This window comes from Papio anubis, chromosome 16, assembly GCF_008728515.1.
Source record: "Papio anubis isolate 15944 chromosome 16, Panubis1.0, whole genome shotgun sequence".
Lineage (NCBI taxonomy): Eukaryota > Metazoa > Chordata > Mammalia > Primates > Cercopithecidae > Papio > Papio anubis.
In genome coordinates this window covers 4,764,648-4,779,528 of record NC_044991.1, presented here as the reverse complement: position 1 = coordinate 4,779,528, position 14,881 = coordinate 4,764,648, and the positions used below count along the sequence as shown (strand labels likewise).

The 14,881-nt window shown below is 60.3% G+C and overlaps 1 protein-coding gene across 1 annotated transcript in view; it reads right to left on the bottom strand.

Annotated features, from left to right (window-relative positions):
- Positions 1-268: 268 nt before the first annotated feature.
- Positions 269-14,881, bottom strand: part of WNT7B (Wnt family member 7B) — a 56,042-nt gene continuing 41,429 nt past the window's right edge. The window contains exons 3-4 of the mRNA XM_003905700.4: positions 10,431-10,702; positions 269-3,231 (exon numbers count right to left, since the gene is read on the bottom strand). Coding sequence (XP_003905749.1) covers positions 2,752-3,231; positions 10,431-10,702 — 752 coding nt within the window. The 3' untranslated portion in view covers positions 269-2,751. The remainder of the gene's footprint in view (positions 3,232-10,430; positions 10,703-14,881) is intronic.

Here is a 14,881-nt window from a genome sequence, read left to right as displayed (position 1 = left end):
TCTGTGTCCAGTGCCCCAGTGCCCCTGGCTGGGTGGGGCCAGCCCAAAGGTGCCTGGAGGCAGGTAGGCATGACTCGAGCTCCAGGGTGGGCTCTGGGCAAGGTTCTCTGGTGTGAGGATGGGAAGGACGGCCCACAGAGGGGCACGGGGAAGCCAGATAGCTGGGGGCACATGAGGGCCTCAGGGGCTCGTCCTCGGTGGGCAGAGCATGTGTCCCCACTGGTGGGGCCGCAGCTGCAGGCGCATTGCATGGGGACTCCACACACACTCACTTTTCTGATTCCAGCTTTTATTGGGCTGAGCGCTCCCCTCCAGGGGAGGCTGCCGTCAGAAGGGCGGGACGCAGCACCTTGGTCGCCATCACCCCCATCTGGGCCACCCTGACCCCGTCTTACCCAGGCAAAGGGCCTGTTGCTGACAGACTTCGGGGTGGGCAGGGGCTCAGTGGGGTGCCCAGCAGCCAAGGGACAGTGCGAGTGGCTCGGTGGCATCAGGGGCCCCGAGGGTCTGTTCAAGCAGAAGGAGGAGCCTGGTTCAGGAGATGGGGGATGGGATGGGGGATGGGGATGGGGAATAGGGATGGGGAATAGGGATGGGAAATAGGGATGGGGGATAGGGATGGGGGATGGGATGGGGGATGGGGCCGCAGCCATCCCCCACTCCAGTACCCAGTGTAGGTCACAATAATTTAAAGACACTATAGACATTTCGACGCTATATAACATCATAAGTTAACCAGGTTCCTTGCAGAGGCTGCCGGGCCTATGGACTCAGGGGTGTTCTGGGACTTGGGGAAGGCGAGGGGATGGTGCCAGGCTGAGGGTGGGGTATTCATGGTGGCCCAGAGACTCACAGCATCCAGGCATGGTTAGGGGCACATGGGCTGGACCACAGGGTCAGAGCCCAGGAGGGACTCACTTGCCCCAGGCTGGGCCCAGGCCCTTGGCTTGTCGGCTGCTCAAGAACACATTCCCACAGGCTTCCAAGAGAACACACCCTAAATGGGGGCCAGGCCGTGGGCAGTGGAGGGTGCACCAGGAGCCAGCGGCAGACCATCTCCTCTGGCCTCGGATGAGTTCCTCCCTCTGTCACTCACGCTCCTCAGAGACGGGGTGGGAGCGTCCAGAAAGGACACGTCCAGCTCTGGATACAGATTTTCTCAACATTGAAGTCAAGGTGAAAGGACTAGGACAGGGCCAGACAAACCCTCAAAGGCACCGAGGGGAGTGCAAGCCCCAGTGAGGCTGTCATGGCGGGGAGGGAGCAGCCGAGTGCCTCAAGGCATGGGAGCCACCTCTTGCCACCCTGGGCATCCTGATGTGTTCTCCTGGGTCCAGAGCCCCAGGCTGGGCAGGAGAAAGGTGTAAGCCTCCACTCACAGCTGCAGGGTCTCTGGCAGGTCCTTGTGCCACTCTGGGCCTCAGAGTCCCCATCTGTCAAATGGGACAAACATCCCTGACCACTCACCACCTGCCTGCCCACCCCGCAGCGGCACTGTCCCAGGGGTCAGGCTGGCTCCAGGGGGAAGGGGGGCTCTGTAAACTGGAGGTGCCAGGCCGGGAGGGCGACAGGATGAGGGAGGGAACGACACACTCCTGGAACCTGATGTGGGTGACATTTTGATTTGCTCGATATTCTTTTCTTTTTTCATTTTTTTGTTTGTTTGTTTGTTTTTGAGACAGTCTCGCTCTGTCACCCAGGCTTGAGTGCAGTGGCGCAATCTCAGCTCACTGCAACCTCCACCTCCTGGGTTCAAACAATTTTCCTGCCTCAGCCTCCCAAGTAGCTGGGATTACAGGTGCGCGCCACAATGCCCAGCAAATTTTTGTATTTTTAGTAGAGACAGGGTTTCACCATGTTGGCCAGGCTGGTCTCAAACTCCTGACATCAGGTGATCCACCCACCTCGGTCTCCCAAAGTGCTGGGATTACAGGCATGAGCCACTGCGCCCAGCCATTGATAGGATTTTCAAAAGAAGGAAAGATGGTCTGGAGGAGCCTGTCCATGGCTCTCCTCCAAGGCCTGGTCAGGGCTGTGTGGTCCGACGTGCCCCTGCCCAGCTTACTTCTAGAACCCGCAGGCACTGCATGGTCCCCATCAACCCCAGGCTGCCTCCGCTCTGCAGGGGCAGAGGGCCAGCCAGGTGGGGCTGGGAAAGGAAACAGAAAGGGTGTTGAGGGGATGGGCTGACACAAAGTACGGAGTTACGACTGGCTACGCATTAGTGCTGAGAATCCTCTTCTGATACTAAGAAAACATAAATAATTTGTGTCAACATCTGTCCCCACCGCCCCAGGGCCCAGCGGCAGACCCGGCCTGGGAATCGGTCTTGAGGGGCCAGCCAGCGTAGCTTTTCTGTGTCCATGTTGCCAGGTGGGGCAGGGGACGCTCAGTCTCGTGGTCACTTTGCTCTCTGGGATACACGTGTGTCCTGGAGGTTCATTTTCCCAGAGAGAAGAAAGGGAACTTGCTGGGCCCCATGGAGGAGCACAAGGCCCCTGGCCTTGCTCTCTCGGTGGGTCACGGGGGCTGTTCTGCCGCAGGAGGTGATGGGAGGAGGTGGCAGGAAGGAGCCCCAGGGAGGTGGGTAGAGGGCGTGGGCCCCGGCCGGTGTCCTCCTGCACGTGGAGCTCCTCGCTTCTGCACCCGCCTCTGCCTGCCGCTGGCAGCACCAAGGCAGGGAAGGCGAGGATGGATGTGCAAAATGCCGCTGGGTGTCTGGGGTGCCCGCGGCCGCCTCCAGGCCCGGCGTCACTTGCAGGTGAAGACCTCGGTGCGCTCGCTGCAGGTGTTGCACTTGACGAAGCAGCACCAGTGGAATTTGCAGTTGCACTGCCACACCTTGGTGTACTGGTGGGTGTTGTAGCCTCGGCCGCAGCACATGGTGTCACAGCCGTCTGCACCGGGCGACGTGCGGTTGCAGAGGCGGCCCTGCGTGCCCACGCTGCCCGTGGCCGCGTCCTCCTCGCAGTAGTTGGGTGACTTCTCGATGTACACCAGGTCCGTCTCCATGGGCTTCTGATAGCTGCGCAGCTGTTTGATGCGCAGGAAGGTGGGCTGCCGCAGGCGGCTGGCCCGCACCACCTCCACCTGCACGGCCGCGTTGTACTTCTCCTTCAGCAGGTGGCCCACCTCTCGGAACTTGGGCAGCGTGGTCCAGCAGGTCTTAGTGGTGCAGGAGCCAGACACGCCGTGACACTTGCACTCCAGCTGCATTCGGTCCTCCAGAACCTGAGGGCGACAGGGAAGCTGCTTGGCACGGCACGGCCCAAGCTGGGCCCCTCCAAGTTCCCCTACCCCTGCCTCCAGCCCACCCCTGGAGCCCGCTCCTTCACTTACAGCTGTGTGACCACGGGTAAGTGTCTCTCCCTCTCTGAGCCTCAGCCTCCTCACCCATTACATGGAGCTGCTAACAATAGGTCTCCACTGCATAGGAGGGTGTAAGGGTGCAGTGAGAATATTTGGGACTTGGCAGAGCCTGCTGTACATTTATCGAAGGTATTTTGTTAGACTCTCACAGCCCTTCAAGGAGATGCTATGTCCTGGTCATGCACTGGTGAGGAAACTGAGGCTTGGGGCTGTGGGACCTGCTGCAGGTCACAGGTGGGGTTCGCCCAGCAACAGTAGGTACTTAATAAATGCTCATTACCCCACCCTGCCATCTCTCCTGCTCCCCACCCTCGGGCTTGGCGTAGGGTCTGGCATGCAGTTGGTGCTTAATAAATGGCTGTTTAATGGAAGCCTGAAGTGCCGGTGGCCCTCGGTGCACATTTGCCCAAGGCCGGGGGGTGAGCAGGGGAGGCGAGTACACGGGTCAGTGAGGCCCGGGCGTGCTGAGAAGCCGACAGCCCCGGCCCGCCCGCTGTTGTTCTTCCTCCTCAGCTCCACAAGGGCCCTCCACGGGTGCAGTGTTTTCCTTGGGCCTCCCTCCATGGCCCCAGAAGGCTGATTCCCAGAGCCAGCCCTGACCCCAGGTACTCATTTACCCGGATCGAAAGGGCCCTGCCAGCCGGGCCTGATTGAAGATGGGGAATTATTAGCTGGCGCCCCGCGGCTGCAGAGGGGCCATTTGTCAGCTGTCAGAGCTCTGCTGGCCTCGCTCGGCAGCCCAGCCCTGCCGGGGCTTGGCCACCCTCTGTCCCTCGGGCCAGAACTCACAGTCATGGGGCACCTGCTGTTGGCCCCCAGCTCTCCCCAGTGGAGAAGTCCCCCAGGAAATGAATGAATGAATGAGTACAAGAAAAAGAGGGAGGGAAACAACCCCACAGAGATGGCTACTGCCCCGAGCAGCTTCCCTGGCCTGGGGCTCGCAGGTCAGCATGGGACACAGCGAAGGTGCTGCAGGAATCCAGGAGAGTCCAGTCCTGCTGGAGTCAGGGTGCTTGAGGTAGGGGCTTCCTGGAGGAGATGTGGGTATTGATGGATGTGTCGGAGCTCATTAGAAAAGGGGACAGCATTCCAGGAGGGGTTCAACATGAGCAAAGGTCTGGAGATCACCAAGCATGAAGGAAAAGACTGGGCCCAAAGGCTCAGCAGGTGGGTGCTGGGTGGGCCCTAGGCTGGCAGCCTGGAGCTGGGGTGTCCTCTGCTCTGCATCAGTGATGCCCTTGGGCAAAGACTGGAGAGACTGGGGAGACTGGGGAGACTGGGGAGAGGTGGCAGAGCGAGGCTGATGCCCCTCCCAGGATGGCTGAGGGTGGGAGGAGTCCAGGAGTCCTGAGAAGAGGGTGGGGCAGCTTTGGGGAATTGCAGGGCTCAGAGGCTGGGCTGAGGGGCATCTGGGCCAAGGTCGTGGGCCAGAGCCTGGACTGGGTGTCTGGGCAACCCCCAGAGAGTATACTGGGACCTCCTCCCTGCCTCCTGCCCCTCTCCCATCCTGTCCATCACCCCAGCTCCCTGTTCATCTCTGCTGGGATCTGTCCCCTCCCGGAAAAGCCCGTCCCTCCACTAACCTGCCCCTCAAGCCTGGAAGCATTGCTGGCCCTGGCCACACGGCCTGCCCAGATGCTCCCCAGGCCGGGCGCCACCCCAGGAGCTGCCCTGATGGTGGCCCCTCTCGGAGTTCCCAGCCGGGAGAAGTTCACCCCACCCCTGGCTGTTCACCCTCCTCAGATGGGCCTGGATGGCCAGAGACCTGGCAGGCCTGTCCAGACTAGAGGGTGTGCAGGCCACGTGGTCCAGGCTCAAGCTGCCCTCTAGTGCTCCTGCTGTGGCCCAGGATGGCTGCCCCTGGTACTGTGCTCGGCATCCCTCCCCCTCCTCCCTCGCCTACCCCTGTCTCCCAGTCTTCATCGAGGCCAGGGAGCCCAGTCGTATGCTACTGCCCGCCTGGGGACAATCGGCCCCTGCAGGGCCAGGCCGGTGACCATCCACAGATAAAGCCTAATGGGCCGCTGTTTGCAGAGCGAGGGGCCACATCCTCGCTTGGCTGGATCCCTTGGGTCAGAGCCTCTCCCAGGAAGTGATCACAGGGTTCAAGAATGTGCCATTTCCTTCACCAGTGCCCTGGCTATTCGAGCCACAGCAACGGTGGCGCCAGCGCTGAGACCTGCCCCCGCCCCAGGAGACCACCTGGCAGGGCGCAGAGTGAGCTCATCTTGCTCAGAGGAGCTGCAGGCTGCAGCAGGGGCCGCTCCTCCAGGCCTTGGTTCCTCCTCGACCCTGGGGGCCTGGTTGGGTGGTGGGGTGGTGGACTGAAGGGGCTCCAGGACAGGGCCGATTCAATGTTCTTTCCCGAATAAGGGTGTAGCCTGGAAGCAGTGCTCAGGGATAGCCAGGCAGGGGAGTCACATGGGGTTGGTGGACTAAAGTCCTTCTAGGGGGAGGCTGACCAGCCCAGGAGCCTGGCGTCCGATATTCCAGCCACTGGGGCCGACAAAAGGCATCTCACCCCGATCCTGGCGATGGCCTGGGGCTGTGGAACGAGGTGCCTCACACCCTCTTCCACAGCACCTCCCACGCCTGCTGGTCCCTGCCCCTAAGTGTGGCCCTGACCTGTGAGCCCCTCAGGGACACAGCCCATGTCTGCTTCACCCTCTGACCACCAGCCCACAGAGTGGATTGAGTGTGGCCTCAAGTGAAGTTATGTCGTGAGCCACTGGCCGAGGAGAGAGTGTGGAGGGTGTGCCCCTCCCAGGATCCGGCACTCCCATTAGGATGGTGTGAATGATATGCCCACCCAGCAGGACGCTGTGGACCCTCAGTCAGGGAAGAGCTGTGCCAAGATGTGGGACATGGCCAGCTAACGGGGTTCCCAGCCCCCAGTTCCAGGAGCTAGTGGCACTCCACAGCGATGGCTTCTAACCTCATGTCACCAAGAGAGGTGCCCTCAGCTGTCCTGACACCAGCCCCCAGGCCTCTGCAGATGGACAATCTCCTGCCTTCACTGGGTTGGTCTTGGGGGCATGGCCTCTGTCTGCCCTGCTGACCTGCCCCACACAGCAGTGGGGACCATGCACCAGGGGCAGAGCCAGCGCCGGGCACTGGGCACTCAGGTCTCCAAAACCTCAGGGGCTGCTCAGAGCTTTCTGCACAGGCACCCTGTGGCAGCCCATTAAAGGCCACTCCAGCCCACCAGGGAGCTTGGGGAAGGGCAGCCAGGGCCTTGGTCTGGTAGAAGTGGGGGCAGGGCGGGGGCGGGCCTTCAGACTCTGCCCATCTCACTCTTGCCCACCAGGGACACCAGCCTGGGCCACATGCCAGCTTGGGGAATGGCACAGTAACCCCCCAAATTCATGTTTGCTCAGAGCCTTGGCAAGTGACTTTATTTGGAAGTGAGGTCTTTACAGATATGATTAAGGAAAGGATGGAGAGGAGGTCACCCTGGGTTGTCCAAGTGGGCCCTAAATCCAATGAGAGGGTCTATACAAGAGATGGAGAGGGCCAGGCGCAGTGGCTCACGCCTGTAATCCTAGCACCTTGGGAGGCCAAGAGGGGTGGATCACCTGAGGTCAGGAGGTCCAAGACCAGCCTGGCCAACATGGTGAAGCCCCATCTCTACTAAAAATACAAAAATTAGCTGGGCACAGTGGCACACACCTGTAATCCCAGCTACTCGGGAAGCTGAGGCAGGAGGATTGCTTGAACCTGGAAGGCAGAGGTTGCAGTGAGCAGAGGTCAGGCCACTGCATTCCAGCCTCCAAGCAAGACTCCGTCTCAAAACAAACAAACAAACAAACAAACAAAAAAGAGATGGAAGAGAAGAAGACTCAGGCTCAGAGGAGACCTGGTGAAGACAGAGGCAGGGGCTGGAGGGAGGTGGCCACAGCGGAGGAACACTGGGAGCTGAGGAATGCTGGGAGAGCCAGGAAGCATCCTCCCCTGGTGCCTAGAGGGAGTGCAGCCCTGCCAACCAGCACCTCGATTTTGGACTTGGGGCCCCAGCGCTGAGAGAGAACAGATGTCCTTTGCCGTAAGGCCCCACTTGCGCCACTTGTCTGTGGCAGCAAGTCAGCTGCTCTCCACCCACCTCACTGCGCAGTGGGGTCCTGAGGAAGTGGGGGGACAGAGGTGGGCCTGGTACTCTGTGATGGGGCCAGGATCCCAGCATCAACCCAGGAAGGGCTGGACTCAGTGCTTATGGAAATTTCCAGAAGCCCCACCCTACACTCACCCCCCACCGCCGTGATGAGCACCGTGCTCTTTTAAAAGGACCCTGTCCTGAGGGTCACCGTGACACCACCACCCTTGGCCTTTTCCAAGGGCTCAGGCCACACTTGCGCCCCACAGGTGCACAGGGTGGGGGCTGTTGGAGGGGCAGTGAGGAGTCGGGGGGACAAAGTGCATTGCACCTGCTGTGCAGATAAGAAGGCCAAGGCTCCGCAGAAGCATGGGTCAACCAGGGCCTCACCGACCATCCGAGACAAGGCTGGTAGGAGAGTTGGCCACTGGTGGCATTGTCAGAGCCCTTTCCTGTGGCTGTCCTCTTTGTCCCCTGCCCACCTGTGGGGACCGTCACCAGTCTTCTTGTTTTCCCACCTCCTTTCTCCCCAGGGGCCAGTCCTACCTGCCTCCATTTCCCTTCTGCCTTTCCATCACTTGTGAGTCACCAGACACCTCCAAGTCCCATACCAAGTCAGCCCTGGGGTTCACACGACACCCTAGAGCTAAATCAAACACAACTCTGGCCCTTGAGTTGGTCAGTGTCACTGCCCCAGGGCCCTGCAATGACACCTGTAGCCCAGAGACCAACAACACCCTACCCGGCCATCCCCGCCCTGGTCTTGCCACACTGCCTACCACGACCTGGGTCCCCCATGTCTTTACCTGTGCTATTCCCTCTGCCTGGAGCGTCCTTCCCCGCTTCTCTGCTGTGTACACTTCCCCACGAGCAGGGACCCGAGCCACTCAGCCAGGTCTGCTGCTCACTCTGGGCCTCATTCTTATCTTTAAAATGGGGACAGTGAGAGCTTCTTCCCCGGGGGTGTGAGAAAGGCTCTGCTCAGAACCTAAGCAGCTGCAGAGGCTCAAGGGTGGTGGTGGTTCCCATGAGGGCTCAGCCTCGCCTTCTCCTCCTACTTCTCCTCCTCCTCCAGGGACTCCCCCAGGGAGTCCAGGTAAGTGACCCACACTTTCCTCTGGCCTCTTAAGGTTCGTGAACCTCCATTTATGGCATGGACTGTGATCTGCCTGTACCTGGAGACTAGTGTTCACATGCTGTCTGTGAGTTCCTTGGAGGCAAAGGCTGTGTCACTGATTCCTTCATCCATCCATCTATCCACCCATCCATCCATCCTCCCATCCATCCACCCATCCACCCACCCATCCACCCACCCATCCTTCCATCCATCCATCCCCATCCATCCATCCATTCATCCACCCATCCATCCACCTACCCATCCACCCATCCTTCCACCCACCCACCCATCCTTCCATCCATCCTTCCACACACCCACCCATCCTTCCATCCATCCATCCCCTCATTCATCCATACTTCCATCCACTCATGCATCCACTCATCCATCCACCCATCCATGCATCCATCCTTCCATCCATCCATCCACCCACCCATATACCCATTCTTCCATCCATCCATACACTCGTACATCCACCCACCCATTCATCCACTCATACATCCACCCATCCATCCTTTCATCCATCCATGCATCCAGTCATCCATCTACTCACCCATCCATCCACCCATCTATCCACCCATCCATCTATCAATCCACCCATCTACCCATCCATCCATTCATCCGTCCATTCACCCATCAATCCGCTCATCCATCCACCCACCTATCCATTCACCCATCCACCCTGCCATTCATCCATCCACCCATCCATCCATCTAACAATAACTTAATAACCACCTGCATAATAACCTCCACATCTACAAGAGAAAGTCAAATCGTTGGCCTGGTGTTCAAGATCTCTTCTTGAACAGGCCCTACTTCTTGTGCCGGGCCCTACTTGCTTCCCAAGTCCTGTGGCCATCAAGCCTTCACTCTGACACTCTCCTACACAACCAGGCCCTCACCATCCTGGGTGTGACCCTGCACCCCTCTTGTGGACGCGGTTCCCATAGCCAAGGCCTTGTCTGATTCCTCTCTGCCCTGTGCCCAGCCTAGCACCTGGCACAGAAAAGGGCAGTGAGCGACCAGTGGTCTCAGCTATAGTCCCTGGGCCCGAGGGATTCTTCAACTCCTCTTTGCCTGGAATGGCAAGTCTGCCCCACACCTGAGGAGCCCCCTTAGCTCTGCTGCCCTGGGTGCAGCCCCCAGGCCTCGGAGCCAGAGCCGGCTGGGTGTTCCACTTGGCTGGCCACCCTATCTCAGGCCATCTTGCCGCCGTGCGGCTGCTCCTCCCAGCCCAGTATCTGGGGCCCTCATCTCCAGCGGGCGGAGCCCGGCTTGCTCTGACTTCTTCCCCAGTGTGTCCCTGCCTGAATTTCCTCCATTGCCACCCACCACACTCCGTCCCGCCCTGTGCCCGAGCAGCCTGCTCCCCAGCAGACCCCGGCTCACAGCGTCCACCTTCCTCAGGCTGCTCCTGCCTCCTGGGGGCATCCCTTCCTTGCTGAGTAAAAAGGCTGCCTCTGTCAGGAATTCTTTCCTGGTGTGCTGATGTGACCTCTGGGACCAGGAACGCCAAGGGCAGGGACAGGGGCTGTGGCCTGGGACCTCCCCTCACCAGGTCCCCAGCCAAGCCCAGCTCACACCCTGCATGGAAATGGGGTCCCCGTCTTAGCTGGGGGCTGTGAGCATCGCATCAGCACTCAGAGCCTCAGCTCTCACGTCTCTGGATGGGGATAGCCTCCTCCAGGTATTAGGAGGCTCAGAGCCATGCACGTGGAGGACCCAGACGGCCCCACCTGCTGCACACCTATGGAGACTCAACTGCTTCTGCTAGAAGAGGAGCCTGAGGCTCCGAGAGGTCAGCGGGTGACATACCAGTCCCAGCTAATGCCCCCACCAGCCGCACCCGCACCCTACCTTCCTGCCGGCCTCATTGTTGTGCAGGTTCATGAGGCGCCGCGCGTTCTTCTTGATCTCCCGAGCGTCCACGAAGCGCCGGGAGAAGTCGATGCCGTAACGCACGTCGGCCGAGCAGCCACCCCACTTCCAGCCCTCGGCCTGGTTGTAGTAGCCCTGCTTCTCTCGGTCACAGCCGCAGTTGCTCAGGTTGCCTTGGCTGCAGGCAGCAGTGACGGCGTGCGCTACGCCAGCCGCGGTGATGGCATACGTGAAGGCAGCCTCACGGCTCCCTGCGGGGACAGACAGGTGCACAAGGTGAGGCCCCAGGCCCTGGGCCAGGTGGGCTCAGGGGATGAAGTGCCGGGCCTCGATCCACCTGCTGTTGGCCAGTTGTGTGACCCTGGGCTCATTGCTTGCCCCTCTGAGCCTCTGACTCACCAAAGCAGGGCTGATGGGAGCCACCTCTCAGGGCTATGGTGAGGGCAGTACCTGGAATACAGCAGGCCCCAGTGCACCCTGCGACCTGCCCTCCAGCATGCAGCACTGCCGACAGCTTCTCTCCCTGTTCCCAAGACTGGGCGGGAGAGGCCCAGTTTCCCCAGCCCTGAGAGTGAGCGGTGGGGACCCGTGGAAGGGATGGGTATCCCTGCCTCTGCCCCTCCCCTCTGCCAGCCTCCCAGGAGCCCCTTCCCATGAACGGGCATTTGCACTGACCCCGTGGGGACCAGCTATGCATGGCCAATGGAAGCTGGGGCCACGGGGAACATGGGGGGCCTCACCCCCACCCCAAGCCAGGAACCCAGGTAGAAGTCACACAGCTCAGAAGCCCTTTGTTGCCATCTCCCCTCTTGGTCCACCCACCTTCAGTCCATCTCCAGATCCTGGGCCCCTTTTCCTCACCTCCTCCTAATACCCCTGCCTGACCCAGGAGCCCCAGAACTGCCTGGACCTGGGCAACAGTCCTCCCTGCCTCCCTCATCCCCCCAGCCACCAGCTGGTTCACTCCAAGGGCTGTCTGGCCAGGGCCCTCGCTGGCACCTTCGCTGATTCCCTCTGCTGGTAGAGCCAAGCCCACGGCTGAGCTGGGAAGGGAGGGTCCCAGGTCAATGCCCGCTGGCTGCCCCAGCCCTCTCTCCCCATCCTCTGCCCAGAACAATGACTCAGTCTTTCCAGGCGCTGCCCACATCCCCTGGGGATTATGTGGTCTTTTGGTGGAATTCCCTCCTGCTTCATACCCAAATACCAAGGACCTTCCAAGGCCCAGGTCTGAGGCCTCCCCGTCCAGGCAGCCTTCCCAGACCCCCGGACAGAAGGGAGCACTTGGTGCCTGACCCCTCAGTTCCAAATCTGACCCGGATCCGGACACCCTCTCCCTGGTGGGTCTTACAGGTGGGGACTTCCATATGGGCCTGAAGGCCCCTGAGATGGGCAGGTTCAGCTCTCATTTCCTCTTTGTTTTCCCCAGCCCCAGGCCAGGCCCTGTGCATCCTTCCATCCCGACCCTGGACTCTTGGGTCCCTCTCAACCTGCCCCTGCCTGGGTCTGTGTCATTCCTATGTCCCCAGCACCTGGCCCATGTGGACACTGAGCAGGCTCAACCGCGCCAGCTGGAGGACCAAGACCCAAACTCCAGCGAGCGGGAACCTCCCTGCCCATCTCAGCAACAGGCAGAACAGGGCCGGAGCTCAGCCCAGGAGAGGGCAGCTGGAGACTCACACTGCTGGCATGGCACAGTCCCCTGCCCAGCACCCGCGAGCACCTGCACAGCCCTCAGTTGCCCACTGCTGTGCCTGTTATTGGGGCTGAGGTGACAGCCCACAGATTGAGACACAGTCAAGTCAGGTCTGTTCTATGAACAACCACTGAGCGCCAACGGCATGCCCAGCCTTGTGCTAGGGGCTATGTGTGTGCTCTGGGGCCACTTCGTTGCCCGCAGCCAGCTGGGGGCTCAGCCAGGTGGGGTCCCTCTTCCCTAGGGTATCTTCCATCAGGGTGAGAACTGGGGTGGGACCCACCAGCATTAGGAGAAGACCTTGGTGGGCTGTCTGTCTGCTGTCATGGAGGGAGCCACGGCTTCCTAGGAACTTCCTTCCTGAGAAGAACTAAGGGGAGGGTAGTGTCCAGCATCCCTCCCTCCCCAGCAAGGTTCGAGACTGCAATGATCAGCCTCCTCTGAGCTGCAGGCAGCACGGCCCCTGCCTTCGAAGGGCCTCATCCTGCCAGCCTCTCCTCCTCTGGCCGCTGTCCACCCACACTGCCCACTCTCTGCCTGGGCCAGGGCCAGGAAGATTTAGGAATTCACCTCCCCGAATCTAAATTAGGTCGAGATGACCCGAAGGGAAGCCCTTGCATGATGTGTGAAGTGGGGTATTAAACGCCCCATCCTGTCTGCATTACCCAAGCACAGCAGGGCCTGCTGGCAAGAAAGCCTCGGAAATCTCATGGGGGTAGGGGTAGGGGGCAATAAACCAAGAGGGGGATCCCAGTAAAGGGTCGAGAAGGGCCACAGAAGGGTCACGGCACCTCAAAGGATTCACTGACCTGCCTCTGTGGAGTGGAGTCAAGGAAGGCTTCCTGGAGGAGGTGACATTTTAAGTAGGTACAGTCTTAACAAGGAGCATGGATTCACGTGTGTGTGTGTGTGTGTGTGTGGTGTGTATGTGTGGCTGTGGTAGGCATGTACTCCCAGCATGGTCACATAGAGGCAAAGATGCTGAGCTGTGGAAGGGTTTGGTGAGGTCATGAGTGGCCATAGAGGAGGGGGAGAATGTCTTGCAAGCAGGTGGCACTTTCTGTCCAGGTGCCAGGGCCAGCTGCTAGGGAGGGCTGGATGTCAGGGCGCTTGCCTGGCCACACAGGTGTGGATTCTGGAACATTCAGAGGCCAGTTGACACCAGCACCAGTGTAGCCTATCCTCAGGGCTCTCCCCGTGCACGGGGTGCACACCCAGCCCTCACACGCGCTCCCATTTCACCTGGACGTTAGGATGAGGTGCGTCCAGCCATGAGTCCCAGTTTACAGAGGAGGAAGCAGAGGCACAGAGAGTGGCTGAAGCAAGATTCAAACCCAGGGAATGAATTCAAAGACCAGGAAGGCTGACGGAGGAGCAAAGCGCCTAGGGTCGGGGGCGCTGGAAGCTCTTCTGCCCCCACCTTGGCCTGTCTGAGTCTAAGGTGACCTGGGGCAGCAGGAGAGGGCGAATGTGGGCTGTGCAGCCCCCAGGGAAGATGCTGCCTGTGAACAGTCTGTGGACCTGGGGGGCAGGGGCAGCTGCAGGCAGGCTTTGGGTGGGAAGCTCTAGGGAGCCTGAGCTGGCTTCGGAGTGGGCACGTGTCACCTGACGGAGGGGGTCTAGGAACCCCAAACGATTGTGTGGGCCCAGCCGGTGGAGTCTGAGGACAGATGTGGATGTCCCCTCAGAGGTCCTGGAACAACAGCCTGTGATCCTCCTCTTCCTCCCCCATGGCAAGGCTGCAGAGCGGGTCAGAGGATGCCACTGTCCTGAAGTGCCTGAGCAGGCTGGCAGGTCCACAGTGGAGTTTGCACACTTGGAGGACGCTTCCTACAAGCCTCCCTTCCAGCCTCCCGCAAGCGCCTGCTCTCAGCCGGCTATGCCCGCCCCAGGCTTAGACTCAGTTACTCACCAGTTACTCATCGCCTGCCGCTCCCGCTAATTCCTTTTTTATTTGCTTTTAATGAGCCAAACTCTCTGGTCTCCCATGGAGACAAGCAGGAGGTGAGCTGCAGAGAGTCGTAGTTTTGGGAGAATCAATAAGAATGACGTTAGGTCCAGCAAGAGTCGCTCCCGTGCGCCTGGCACGTTGCCTGTCTTGTCCGGTTAAATTCTCGCAGCAGCCCATGGGGGAGGGCCTGTTACCCGATGTTACTGACCTAGACGCCCACTCCAAGGGCTTTGTCATGGCGTGCCTGGGTGTGTAGTGAGAAGGGCAGAAGGGCTGCAGGCTTCTCCCGTGTCTCTCCCCAAGTCACCCCTGGAGCCGTGACTGGGGCACCTTGCCAGTCCATGCACACACCATGCTTCCTCCAGGCTGACAGCGAGCTAGTGCTTAGACTTAGAAGCCGGTCCTCTGAGCGGGCGCAGACAGACTGGACCCATGCGCCTTGCTCAGCAGCTGTTAGTAGCCCCCAAGGCCTCTGAGATGACTTCCAGTGACTTGGCCTGGCCCCCAAGGCCCCAGAGGCCTGATCCCACCGGTCCTCACCCACCACTGTCTGCAGCCCAGTGTGGCCCGCCTGCAGGTTGGGCAGCCACCTCCGGCGCACAGTAACTACTCCTGAATAAAGGACCTGCTGGCTTCCTGCCGCCTGCCCTGGGGACAGCAGCCTCTTCTCTTCCTGGAATACCTGCCCGCTCTCCCACATATCCATGCACTACTCAGGCTCTGGACGCAGGCAGGGCTGCTCCCTGCTCCCCGAATTCCCACTGTGGTGGGCACGCCCTCCTCTGG